Source organism: Anomaloglossus baeobatrachus, chromosome 8, assembly GCF_048569485.1.
Source record: "Anomaloglossus baeobatrachus isolate aAnoBae1 chromosome 8, aAnoBae1.hap1, whole genome shotgun sequence".
Classification (NCBI taxonomy): Eukaryota; Metazoa; Chordata; class Amphibia; order Anura; family Aromobatidae; genus Anomaloglossus; species Anomaloglossus baeobatrachus.
In genome coordinates, this window is record NC_134360.1 from 159,637,526 (window position 1) to 159,651,776 (window position 14,251).

Sequence of the window (14,251 nt, forward strand, 5' to 3'; positions counted from 1 at the left end):
CAGCGACGTCCCGTCGCTGTCGCTGTGTGTGACATCCAGCAACGACCTGGCCCCTGCTGTGAGGTCGCCGGTCGTTGCTGAATGTCCAGCTTCATTTTTTGGTCGTCACTCTCCCGCTGTGACACACACATCGCTGTGTGTGACAGCGAGAGAGCGACGAAATGAAGCGAGCAGGAGCCGGCACTGGCAGCTGCGGTAAGCTGTAACCAGCGTAAACATCGGGTAACCAAGGGAAGACCTTTCCCTGGTTACCCGATGTTTACGCTGGTTACCAGCCTCCGCTCTTGCTGCCAGCGCCGGCTCTCTGCACTGTGACATGTGGCTGCAGTATGCATCGGGTAATTAACCCGATGTATACTGTAGCAAGGAGAGCAAGGAGCCAGCACTAAGCAGAGCGCGCGGCTCCCCGCTCTCTGAACTGTGACATGTAGCTGCAGCACACATCGGGTTAATTAACCCGATGTGTACTGTAGGAGAGCAAGGAGCCAGCGCTAAGCGCGGCTCCCTGCTCTCTGCACATGTAGCACAGCGACGTTATGATCGCTGCTTCTGCTGTGTTTGACAGCTAAGCAGCGATCATAACAGCGACTTACAAGGTCGCTGTTACGTCACCGAAAATGGTGACGTAACAGCGACGTCGTTGTCGCTGTCATTTAGTGTGAACCCAGCTTTAGGGCTGGTTCACACTAAGCGACAGCGACAACGAGGTCGCTGTTACGTCACCATTTTCTGTGACGTAACAGCGACCTTGTAAAGCCTGCTTTACACGGTACGACCGATTGTGCGATTTCACAATCGATCGTACCCGCCCCCGTCCTTTTTGCGTCACGGGCAAATCGCTGCCCGTGTCGCACAAAGTTAGTAAACCCCGTCACACATACTTACCTCTCGTGCGACCTCGCTGTGGGCGGCGAACGTCCACTTCCTGGAGTGGGAGGGACGTTCGGCGTCACAGCGACGTCACACGGGCGCCGGCCAATAGAAGTGGAGGGGCGGAGATGAGCGGGACGTAAACATCCCGCCCACCTCCTTCCTTCCATATAGAGACGGCGGCGGCCGCGGGAGGCAGGTGAGTTGCTCATCGTTCCCGTGGTGTCACACGGAGCGACGTGTGCTACCACGGAAACGATGGTCAACTAAAGTAAACGATATTATGGAACCTAACGAGCAGTACCCGACTCACGATTTGTGAGCGATACTGCGTCGCTAGGAGGTGTCACACAGGCCGGCATCGCCAGCGATGCCGGATGTGCGTCACAAAAACCGTGGCCCCGACGATCTATCGCACGATAGATTGCCTGGTGTAAAGCAGCCTTTAGTCTCTGTTATGATCGCTGCTTAGCTGTCAAACACAGCAGCCGAAGCAGCGATCATAACCGCGAGAGCAGGGAGCCGCGCACACTGCTTAGCGCTGGCTCCTTGCTCTCCTAGCTACAGTACACATCGGGTTAATTAACCCGATGTGTACTGCAGCTACATGTGCAGAGAGCCGGAGCCGGCAGAACAGGCAGTGTGAGAGCTGCGGAGGCTGGTAACTAAGGTAAATATCGGGTAACCACCTTGGTTACCCGATGTTTACCCTGGTTACAGCTTACCGCAGCTGCCAGATGCCGGCTCCTGCTCCCTGCTCGCTTCATTTCGTCGCTCTCTCGCTGTCACACACAGCGATCTGTGTGTCACAGCGGGAGAGCGCCTTTGAAAAAAACGAACCAGGGCTGTGTGTAACGAGCAGCGATCTCACAGCAGGGGCCAGATCGCTGCTCAGTGTCACACACAGCGAGATCGCTAATGAGGTCACTGTTGCGTCACCAAAACCGTGCCGTAGCAGCGATTTCGGTAGCGATCTCGCTGTGTGTGAAGCACCCCTTAAGGCCCAGTCACACTAAACAACTTACCAGCGATCCCAACAACGATACAACCTGATAGGGATCGCTGGTAAGTTGCAAGGAGGTCGCTGGTGAGATGTCACACTAAGCGACTCTCCAGCGATCCCATCAGCAACCTGACCTGGCAGGGATCGCTGGAGCATCGCTACACGGGTTGCTGGTGAGCTGTAACACAGGTAGATCTCACCAGCAACCAGTGACCAGCCCCCAGCCAGCAGCGCCGCGTGGAAGCATGCTGCGCTTGGTAACTAAGGTAAATATCGGTTAACCAACCCGATATTTACCTTGGTTACCAGCGCACACCGCTTAGCGCTGGCTCCCTGCACACCTAGCCACAGTACACATCGGGTTAATTACCCGATGTGTACTCCGGCTACGTGTGTAGAGAGTAGGGAGCCTGCACTGACAGCGTGAGAGCGGCAGACGCTGGTAACGAAGGTAAATATCGGGTAACCAAGGTAAGGGCTTCTTGGTTACCCGATGTTTACCGTGGTTACCAGCGTCCACAGAAGCCGGCTCCTGCTGCCTGCAGATTCAGTTGTTGCTCTCTTGCTGTCACACACAGCGATATGTGCTTCACAGCGGGTGAGCAACAACTAAAAAATGGTCCATGACATTCAGCAACAACCAGCGACCTCACAGCAGGGGCCAGGTTGTTGTTGGATGTCACACACAGCAACATCACTAGCAACATCGCTGCTACGTCACAAAAGTCATTCCTTAGCAGCGATGTTGCTAGCGATGTTGCTTAGTGTGACGTGGATATAAGCCAAACCAGAATCTTAATTTGCATACACGGTGTTTCAGAATATTGCCCCTCATTAGTGCAAAATATGATATCTGATTTAGCTTGGTGAGAGGGTAACTAGGATCTAAGGAGTAAGGTTTTTCCTTGTGAATAGTGACATGCTAGGTCTGACATGTCAGTATGAGGAGACTGAATTGCCAGAATGCTCCTCTAGGAAATTTAAAACAAGGAATGGAAGGAAGGATCCAGCTCAGACTCAAAGGATTGAATAAAACTTAGACTTTTATTTCAACTTGTTAAAATGTATATCCAAATAGGTATTATGGCACCAACTTGATCACACTAACAGATGGCAAATGTATAACACACAACGTGTTTCGGCGGGATGCCTTCTTCAGGTCATAAACATAGGACATAGTCATAGGACTATGACCTGAAGAAGGCGTCCCGCTGAAACGCATAGTGTGTTATACATTTGCCATCTGTCAGTGTGATCAAGTCAGTGCCATAATACCTATTTGGATATATATATTTTAACAAGATGAAATAAAAGTCTAAGTTTTATTCAATCCTTGGAGTCTGAGCTGGATTCTTCCTTCCATTCCTTGCTTTATGTTTTCATAGGGCTGGCTGTCAAGAACCGTGCTGGCACCGAGGATATTCATTTGGAGGATGTACACAGGCTTGTTCCTGCAGCGGTGATCAGTTTTTTTTCCTTTTTTTGTGTACATTCTGGGAAATTTAGTATGCAAATTGTCTCTTCAGACAGGAAGAGGACTTGAATTCTAGTGACACCTATTAGAAGAAGCAATCCTAAAAGTTAACATCGACCCTATAATGAGCTTTGTCATGTGACTTAGAATATAAGCCAAACTAGAATTGCAGTTTGCAGACATGGTGTTTTGTAGGATTTTTACTCCTCTTTTTGTTGTTGTTGTTCTTATATATATATATATATATATATATATATATATATATATATATATATATATATATATATATATATATATACATACATATATATGATATATTAGTGTAGGGACCCACAAAAATGAGGATCCGTGATGTGGATTGTGGGCTCTGTGCTATGGCTATATTACCTACCAATACCTCATATATTTATTCTTTTGCACAGAATATTTTATACAGGATGCAGCCAGGCCTCTTTATGTTAGGCATGCATATTACACTCACTGTCCCTACATGGAGCACATATATAGTACTGCCGCAGCCCACTTGCATCTACTGTGATGGGCGTAACTAATAGGCTGCTTACCAGATACTGTGAACATGCATGTGTGAACAGTGACCTATGCAAGCCACAAGTGTGCAACTTTACCATCTGCCTTTGCACCTGTGATGTCTCCATTTAATGGAGGTCTTGCTGCATCCTGGCAGTGCATTAGTCTTTTTGGCCTGGGCAGTTTCCATCTTCTGCCATTAGTCTGTGAGTTTTTGTAGTACTGCCCCTCGTCATTGCAAAGTATGAGATCTGATTTCTCTACCATAGGCCATCTCCAAGGCATTTCAGAGAATTTGGCAGTACATTTAATCAGCCTCCCAACTTCAGACCACGTGTTACCATCACCAGCCCAGAACCTCTACATCCAGCATCTTCACCTCCAAAATCATCTGAGACCAGTCATCCGGACAGCTTCTGCAACAATCTGTATGCATAACCAAAGAGCTTCTGCACAAGCTGCCAGAGAAGCTCATTTGCATGCTTGTCATCCTCATTGGGGTCTCCAGTTGACTGCAGTTTGCTTAATTTGTTGTCGTAACTTACTTGAGTGGGCAAATGCTTACATTCTGTGGTGTCTGGCATGTTGGAGAAGGGTTCTTTTCATGCATGAATACCGGTTTTCACTGTGCACGGTGAATTGCAGACTGACCGTATGGTGTTGTGTAGATGAGTAGTTTGCTGATGTCAGTGTTGTGAATCGTGTGGCCCATGGTGGCAGTAGGTTTATGGTATGGGCAGGAGTACGTTATGGACAACAAACACAGGTGCATTTTTTTAAGCCATTTTGATTGCACAGAAATACCATGAGGAGATCATGAGGCCCATTGTTGTTCCATTCATCCTTGACTATCACATCATGTTACAGCATGATAATACAGGGCCCCATGTTGCAAGGTTCCTGAAAGCTGAAAAAATCCGTTTCAGGGTGGCCAGCATACTCTCCAGACAGGTCACCCATTGAGCATGTTTGGCATGGTCTGGATCAGTGTATACAACAGCGTGTTCAAGTTCATGCCAATATCCAGCAACTTTGCACAGCCATTGAAGAGGAGTGGACCAACATTACACAGGCCACAATCAACAACCTGATCGAGGGGTGTTGCACTGTATGCGGCAAATAGTAGGCATTGACTGGTTTTCTGCTACTCCTCCCTCTTCCAATAATGGAAAACTGCGCATTTTACAGTGGCATTTTATTGTGGCCAGCCTAAAGGCTGCTTTACACGCAACGACGTATCTCACGATATGTCGTCGGGGTCACGGAATTAATGACGCACATCCGGCGTAGTTAGCAACGTTGTTGCATGTGACACCTACGAACGAGTGCTAACAATCAGGAATATTCACCTAATTGTTGATCATTGACACGTCGTTCATTTTCAAAAGATCATTGCTCGTTTTGGACGCAGGTTGTTCGTTGTTCCTGAGGCAGTACACATCGCTACGTGTGACACCCCGGGAACGACGAACAACACCATACCTGCGTCCTCCGGCATCGAGGTGGGCGTAACGTTATTGGGGCTGTTCTCCTCCCCCCCGCTTCTATTGGTGGCCCACTGTGTGACGTCGCTGTGACACCGCACAAACCTCCCCCTTAAAAAAGAGATTCTTCGCCTGCCACACAGCGACTTCGGTAGGAAGGTAAATACATGTGACGCTTCCTAGCGATATTGTTTGCCACGGGCAGCGATTTGCCCGTGATGCACAAACGACGGGCAAATCGTTAGCGATGTCGCAGCATGTAAAGCGGCCTTAAGGTACACCTGTGTAATAATCATGCTGTCTAATCAGCATCTTGATATCCCACATCTGTGATTTGATTTGGTTAGATTACCTCTGCAAAGTAAAAGAGCTCACTAACACAGATTTATACACATTTGTGAACAATATCTGAGAGAAAGGCCTTTTGTGTACCTAGAAAAGGCCTCAGATCTTAAAATTCAGCTCATGAAAATTGGTGAAAAAACAAAAGTGTTGTGTTAATATTTTTGTTCATTTTATATATATATATATATATATATATATATATATAATACACATATATATATATATATATACATAATACACATTTTTTATATATATATATATATATATATATATATATATATATATATATATATATATATATATTGAATAGAAAAAAATGGTAGGAAGGTAGAAAGAATGATAGAATAGAAAGAATGGTAAAAAAGAAAGGTTAAAAATGGTAGAAAGTATTACTAAACTAACACACATAGTATAGCTGATTGTGGCAATTTTAACAAAATAGCTATTTTCTCAGCAGGAGATTATCACTACAGGACTGGTCGTCTCGTGCCATGTAGTTCCCCTTCTCTGTATAACTCCATCTCCAACACTTCTTAGCATCTTTCTGTCAATGTATGGTGTACACAGAACCTGACAATCAGAGATTTGGGTGGGCTTATACAGGGCTCATTATTCAGAAAATAGGTAGATCTGCAGCAGATATAACAGGGATTTTATCAAAATGACAGCATGCTACCTTAATAAGTGATAATTGGAAACAGGGTCTGTGTCGATAATGGTGCTCTCAGATTACATAGCAAAAAATTGGTGACAGATTCCCGTTAATAATAAGTGAATGTTTTAACTCTTGCCCTAGAGTTTCATAATGAAAACAAGTCTCATATTTTGCTTTTTTCTATAGTCGCTGAATAAATATTCCAGGTTTAAATGTTGTGACTTGTGTTTTCTTGACAGTGGAGAAATGGCAAAAGTTCTTTAGAGATATGGAATATTTAGAATAAAAAATACCTAAAATTGTATTACCCCCAAAATACTCAACATTAGGAGAAAGAATAAGAAGAGTGAAGTAACTGAAATGGGCTTACCTTAGTATGTCTGATCTCAAAAGAGCGTTCAGTGTAGCTGCCACATGGATTTTCATCTGTGAGATCTACTTCAATATCACCATATGTCTTGTTCTTTTCTTTCCAATATGGCGCACAATCCTCTTCCTGTATAACACAAATAAAAGCTGCTATATCCACATACAGTGATTGTGCCCCTTTCATCTTCTATGGTTTGTGTACATTAGCATGATGATAATATAGCACAATAATAAAGAAGCTATTGGATCAATCAAAGTAGATTCCTAATTGTATAATCAACATTATAGAGAAGATTGGAAAGCCCAAACTGTTGATGCATATGTGTCACCGTGTGGAGCGTATTTTTATATTCATATTTGTAATACTCACATTGTTTTCTAGGTTTGATCCAGAAATCATCACAATTGCTTTAATTTTTTTCTGTAAGATCATCTGCCAAAATTCAGATGTTGTGTTTTTTAGTGGGGCCTGGGCTGCTATAATTGAGCGTGTTCCCCAATATCCCTAAAAAAAAGAAAAAAGATATCATTTTAGTGTTTACAAACTGCATTTTATAGTAGTAAAAAATAATTCCCATAATTAATCATGACCACGTTGTAATATAGTAAAGAACTTTTGGAATAATTCCCTGGGCAGCTCATAGGCAAAACCAAGCCATAGACCCTTGGAATGGTGAGGAGAGATGAGCAGATCTGTGGAAGGTCAGGTTTAGTCAGACTTTAGATAAAGTTCAGTTCGGGACCCGGACTTGACTTGAAATTGATCTAGGAGCCCGAACCCCATTGGAAGTAACTGATTGGGCAGTTCGACTCTCAGCCCACATCCAGCCGGCCATAAACAAAGCATTTCCAGGGATGGAGGTCAGGAGGGCTTTCTTTGGCACACACTACATCTGAAAACTTTATTTTTTTTTCTCCCCACGAGAGCCATTCAGAGACTGCAAGTGGCTCCCACGGGATGTAGCACTGAGCATGCCTGAGCCCTCTAATGCTTAATTGAGTGGTTAGCATACATACAGCACCCAAACGCTAAACTCGGACACTGATTTGTTTTTTAAAGTCTTTATTTTATATGAACCCCCAACTGTACAGTTTGGGATTGCTCATCTCTAATGGTGAGTAGGGATAAGCAAACCTAAACTGTAAAGTTTGGGGTTCATACCATACACCAGATATTCTAGTCTCAGACTCGAAAACAGACTTTTAAAAAACGTCCGTGGCTGAGTCCGGAGTTCAGGAACTGTTCGTATGTTAATAAAGTTTGTTGAAAGGCTTCAGTGCAGCCAATCAGCAAGCTTTATTGCATGTGGATGTTTCTTGTACACTGCTTTGAAAAATAAAGAAACAGAAATTACATAAGTTCCCACCTATTTTGATAACCAGCGCAGATAAAGCACACAAATACGGGCAGGGGGAATCCCACACCATTCTTTTAAATTATTTAAATAATTTTAAAAAATGGTGTGGGGTCCTCCCTATTTTTAATAACCAGCCAAGGTAAAACAGACAACAGGGGCTGGCATTATCAGGCTGGGAGGGCCCATGGTTATTTGGTTATAATGGTTTTCATGGTGAGGAAGAATGGCTGTGTTGCAGAAGAGAACATGTGTCAGCTCACTTGCCCATGACCAATATACACTCCTCTTTACTAATTACTGTATATTTTTGTGCAGTACAACAATATATTATGATAGTAGTGCTGACTGCCTGAAATGCTGCAGTTCTGAAGATTATCACAGTGTCAATCCTTTTACATAATTTTACAAATAGTATGTAAAATTCATCTACATCTTGTTTCCATAGAGAGCAAACATTAGAGACTACGGTAGGTGTCATCTATGAGAAAAGTGGTACTTCTTAACAAGGCCTGCAGCCAAACATATAAAGACATTTATAAGGATCTACGCATACTAATCTGTAAATATCAACAATATTATGGATCATTCAGATCTACTGGAGTAAAAAAATATTTATCTAAGACATCATACTGTTATGAAAGATGCATTGATGTAGACAGACTCCTCAGAGTCACTATCATCATCTGAAGACATCTCCGAGTCCTCGGTTTGTTCTCTTTCTGGCTCATCATCCACCTTGACCTGGACACGGTTAAATTCATCTGGAAATTAAAAAAAATATATCAAGTTTGAGCAGTCATGTTAGTGTAGATTTCGGCATTTGGGTTACTCATTACTTTGTGAGTTTCCCCCATTGACTTGCATTGCACATGCTATTCGGAATGAATACGCGAGTATTAGACAGTGCTCGTTATGAGTATAGCGAGAATGAATAGTTAGGTACTCGCTCAACTCTAGTGGTGAGGTTTCTTTGTTACTGCAGAGTCACCAAAGGAGTAGAGACAATGCAGAGACAAATAGTGTCTGCTTCTTTTAGCATTTGGTTGAAGTCTTATGTACATGGCAGACCTGTGAGCAGGGAGCCCTTGTGGTGTCATATATTTAGTGCTAGAAGCCCCTTACTACTGAGCCTTGGGCTTCGGAAAACAATCAGAGAGCAACCGCTTATATTTTACAATAGTTAGGAATGGTATGCATTCCAGCTAGAGTTAATAGTCAAGCATAAAAAGGAATGCCGGTATCATTAATAATTGTAACTCTTTTATTTATAAAGGACCTGTCACTAAGTCAACAGCTGCAAGTTTTTGCTTTTATTTTAATCCCACTGCTCTCCTGTCTATTTTGTCTATTGTGTTAAAATCTGCCATGTGGTTCCAGAGATATCGCCCTTTTTACTGAGAGATATTTTTTATGGTCTTTACCAAGGAGGCATAGCTCACATAGTAATAATGCAGAGCAGCCTAAAGACAGACCCTCAAAGAATATATACTAAATGAAGGACTATGGGTTGTGCATTATACTACATAGATGAGTATGGGCTCTACACTATACTATATGGAGGACTATGTGAAGTGTATTATACTACGTATATGGAGGACTATAGACTGTGCATTATACTATGGGCTGTGCATTACAGTACATAGATGAATATGGGCTCTGCATTACACTATATGGAGGGGACTTTATATTATATGGAGGATTATGCGGTGCATTATGCTATATGGAGGGCAAAAGGGGGGATTATACTATATGGAGGACTATGGCCTGTGCATTATACTATATGGAGGACGATGAAGGTGCATTATACTATATAAAAGGCTATGTCGGGGCCAATATAATCTCTTGAAGGGTATGTGGATACCATTATATTATTTGGAGGGCTATGTGGGGGCCATTATAATATTTGGAGGGCTATGAGAGAGCCTTTAATCAATATGTAGGGCTATTTTTGGGTCATTATACTGTATGCAACCAATTATACAGTGTGAAGGTTTGTATGAGGTCATAATACTGTGCATAGGGCTGTGTGGGGGCTATTATATGGTTTGGAGGGCTAGTGGTAGCTATATTACAGTGTGAGGTGGTGCGGGAGCAATTATACCATATGTAGGCCCATTATACTGCAAGGAGGGCTATGTGTGGGTGACAGTTGGGTATAATACTGTGTTGGGAGTCACCATACTTTACTGGGGTAGTTGAGGGGTACAGTAGGTTCATCATACTGTGCGTGTGGAGGGTTCTGTGGAAGAATTCACAGTGGGGTATCATATGGTGTTCGTGAGGCACTTTTGTTGGCATCATAATGATGCAATGAAAGGGGAATTTAGTGGCTTCATTAGGAGGAAAATTACTTTCAAATGCTGAAATATTGTGACATACTGTATGCTATTATGTGTCCAAGCCAAATATTATTATATTTTTTTCTGGGGGGGGACTAATTAGAACTTATATTATGGGGCCCCATGATTTCTATGTACACTCATGCTAGTCCTCTTCAACTCTTCAAAGGTAATCATATATTGTGATAAAAATTGTAAATACTTATGGTCAGTTTTAGAGTTGATGCATGTGGCCATATATTGGCTCCAAGGTGTACACTCTGATCATGAGCTTTACCGCATGCTTCTGATTTTCATATGGAGGCAGAGAGGTATTCTATTATGCGACTAAGGAACAATATGTCTGTGCGCACATCACCCCGCAGAGTTTATGGTACAGCACACATAGGCTGTGTGGGACTGTGCTTTGCAATGTGTGTAAGTCTGTCACGTGTAACTCTAGAGAATTCTTTGTATGATATAGTATTTTATACCAGTATGGTTGTATAGACTTTTTAAAGAATATTTTGAACACCATCTATCTAATCTATAAGAGCATACCATTACAACTTGTGGATCTCCCATATATACACATATGGATATTGATATGCATCATCTCTTACATGGAACAACGGAGGGGAAGCGATTCTTTTCTTTGTTATCCTGGTGGTTTCCTGTTGTTTGTGGTCTCCAGTTTTTATATGAAGGTAATCTCTAAAAATGGAATATCACAATTGTTATTTCATCCTCATTTTAAGTTTGTTACGTAATAAAACTCATGGTGATTTTACAGCCTGGCTCTGTTCACACCTAGCACGCAACGACAAAGTTTGTTCTTTCTATAGAATATTTCCATTGAATTTAAATTCACTTTTCTAAGTTCAAACGACTTTCGTTGGCAATAGTCATTCTCTGTTCATGGAGGAAACATTTTTTCTCTTTTGCCTGGACAGCATAGCTTGCTATTTGTTATTATCAGCATCATGGTAGTGTGAACATAGCCTTATCTGTATTCCTTAGACGCCAGATCAATCGATCCGATTTTTAGGCCTATAATAGTACATATACTTCTTACAACTAAGAATAGCATAGCAGCAAACTGGAGAAACATTCCCCCCCTCACAACTACCCAAATCATTGAAAAGGTTGCCTTACATAGGAATTATGAAAAACACCATTCTATCGTCAATAACCAATATGCTCAATATTGCAAAACTTGGTACCCCTGGGATATATTTCGAGTGGGAGTCTCCTGACAGATAACACCTGTGCCTCAAAAGAGCTCGCCTACGTCCATCATTTGTATATCATATTTTATGATATCAAATGTTACATTTGAAAATGTGTATAATCATTTAACTACTTTTGGCCATTAAAAATACTGTAGTTACAGTTTATATGTACATAATTTTTATTTTTTTGTCCACTGGTTTGACAAAAGTCAATATTTTGTTCTCCTTTACCCTCCTTCCTTTCTTATCCTTCCCCTCAATCCTAGTTATTCAAATAAATCAACTCATTTTCATCTTCCTTATTCCTTCATTTATCCCCTCCCCATCTTCCCATCCAAATAATACAACTTGTCAAGAATCTTTTATTATATTACATGATATACTGTGTTATATGCATCAATGTATTTGCATCATTTTCTCTCTCCCCCTAAATATGTTAAAATCCTTAATAAAAATATTTTGAAACATAGCCTTATCTGTGTTTTTACATAGAACTGCAAAAAATCTAACTGAATTAAAGTTTAACTCAATAAGTTATCACTATACAGAGAAAATAAAAAAATTCACATCAGCTTCATGGACAACCTCAAGGCAACACCACTGTATTAGTCTGAAGAATAAAGATGCTGTCAAATCTGGGCTTAGGGGCTGGCAGACTTCCAAGGAGACTACCAAGGAGACTACCAAGGAGAATACCAAGGAGAATACCAAGGAGAATTCCAAGGAGAATACCAAGGAGATAGAGCAATGAACAGGCTACACTGCTCTTGCAGGGTTTTTTTAATAACCATTCCCACCATGGCCAATTTCCATTTTCTCCTTTTTGATTTTTCCTCCCTTTCTTCCCAGAGCCATAACTTTTATAGTTTTCTGTTCACTTACACGTATGAGGGTTTGTTTTTTAGCACAATGAGCTTTCTTTTTCAATGACCCCATCCATTTTACTTCATAATGTACTGGAAAATGGGATAAAATTTGCAAATGCGATGAAGTTGTGAAAAATAAAAACGCAATTCTGACGTTGATTTTTGGGAATTGTTTTTACGGCTTACATTGTGTGATAAAAATGACCCACCAATATGATTCTCCTCAACAGTATGTGTATGGCGATACCAAACTTGTTTTATTATTCTAAAAATGAAAAAAAAAATGATGAAAACATTTTTTTTTTTATTGTGATGCAGTTTTCCGTAATGTTTTCATATTTTATGGTCAATGGAGCTGTGTGAGTGCTTGTTTTTTTTATTTGGGGCAATAAAACATTTTTACTTAATACCAATCATGTTAATTATTTGTATAATTTGATAGATTGGGCTTTTATGGATGCGGAGATACCACATATGTGTATATTTTTTATTGTATTACCTTTATTTTTAATGGGGGAAAAGAGGGGTGATTTGAACTTATTGTTTGTTTTTACTTTTCACTATATTTATTAGTTTCCTTAAAGGGGTGGTTCACCCATATTTTTTATTGTCTAGATCGATATTATATTGAGAAACAATGTTTCTCTCAAATACCTTGTGTTGTCAATAGTGCCTGTGAGAGGCGCTATTGCAGACCGCTGTTCCCCGTCCAGTGACGTACCCGTCCAATGCTGCCTCGTCACATCCGTGCAGCCGTCTACATTCTGAGCCCATCTGCTCCCTGCTCCTCCTCCCTCCTCCCTCACAGCACGTCTCTTGCTTGCAGCGTTCTGCGAGGAGGGAGGAGGGAGGGGGGAGCAGGAGACGCGCCGTGCTGTGCTAGGAGGGAGGAGGGAGGAGGGAGGAGGAGGGGGGAGCAAATGGGCTGTGACAGCAGTGAAACACCGCTCACAGCTCAGAGTCTGGAAGACTGTAGCTGGCTGCACGGATGTGACGTGGCAGCATTGGACGGGTACGTCACTGGACGGGGAGCAGCGGTCTGCAATAGCGCCTCTCACAGGCACTATTGACAACACAAGGTATTTGAGAGAAACATTGTTTCTCAATATAATATCGATCTAGACAATAAAAAATATGGGTGAACCACCCCTTTAAGGGACTTGAGACTGCAGTCATCTAATCCCTTGTGCTATACACAGCAATACCACAGTGTTGCTGCATATAGTAAAAACCACGGTCTTTTTTTAAGCCCAGCCACAGGCAGGGTTTCAAGGAGGCTCCACAACGACAGAGACAGAGGTCTTCAATACTTCCCGCCAGCTGTCATAGGAAGCCAACAGTTCCCCGCGATCATGTCATGCTAATGGGTGCACAGAATTATGCACCACCATGCTGGAACACTGTTAATGCCACTGTCAGAGATTAACAACAACTCATTTAACAGGTTACCAGCTTTGTTTCACTTGAGGTTGTTAGTCACAGATCCTTAATGTAACACACATCCATAAAAGGGGTTGTCCACAATTTTAACATTGATGGTGTTACCTATGAATATGTCATTAATGTCTGATCGGTGGGATTGCTACACCCGGCACCCCCGTCAATCAGCTGTTCTCAGTGCTAGCACTGCCCAGAACTATACAGTTGTGGAGCTGCACACCTCCATCTACTGTATAGTGGCCATGGCGAGGTACTCTACATCTGCCCCCTATTCATTTGATATTCATTCATAGTTGGCAAGTAAATCAA

General features: G+C 42.2%; 1 protein-coding gene across 5 annotated transcripts in view; it reads right to left on the reverse strand.

Moving 5' to 3' along the window:
* PTPRC (protein tyrosine phosphatase receptor type C) overlaps positions 1–14,251 on the reverse strand; it is a 297,791-nt gene that overhangs the window by 15,569 nt on the left and 267,971 nt on the right. For all 5 annotated transcript variants that reach the window (XM_075322141.1, XM_075322140.1, XM_075322139.1 and 2 more), the window contains 4 exons: positions 11,028–11,118; positions 8,717–8,847; positions 7,099–7,233; positions 6,730–6,855 (listed from right to left, as the gene is read on the reverse strand). In XM_075322141.1, coding sequence (XP_075178256.1) covers positions 6,730–6,855; positions 7,099–7,233; positions 8,717–8,847; positions 11,028–11,118 — 483 coding nt within the window. The remainder of the gene's footprint in view (positions 1–6,729; positions 6,856–7,098; positions 7,234–8,716; positions 8,848–11,027; positions 11,119–14,251) is intronic.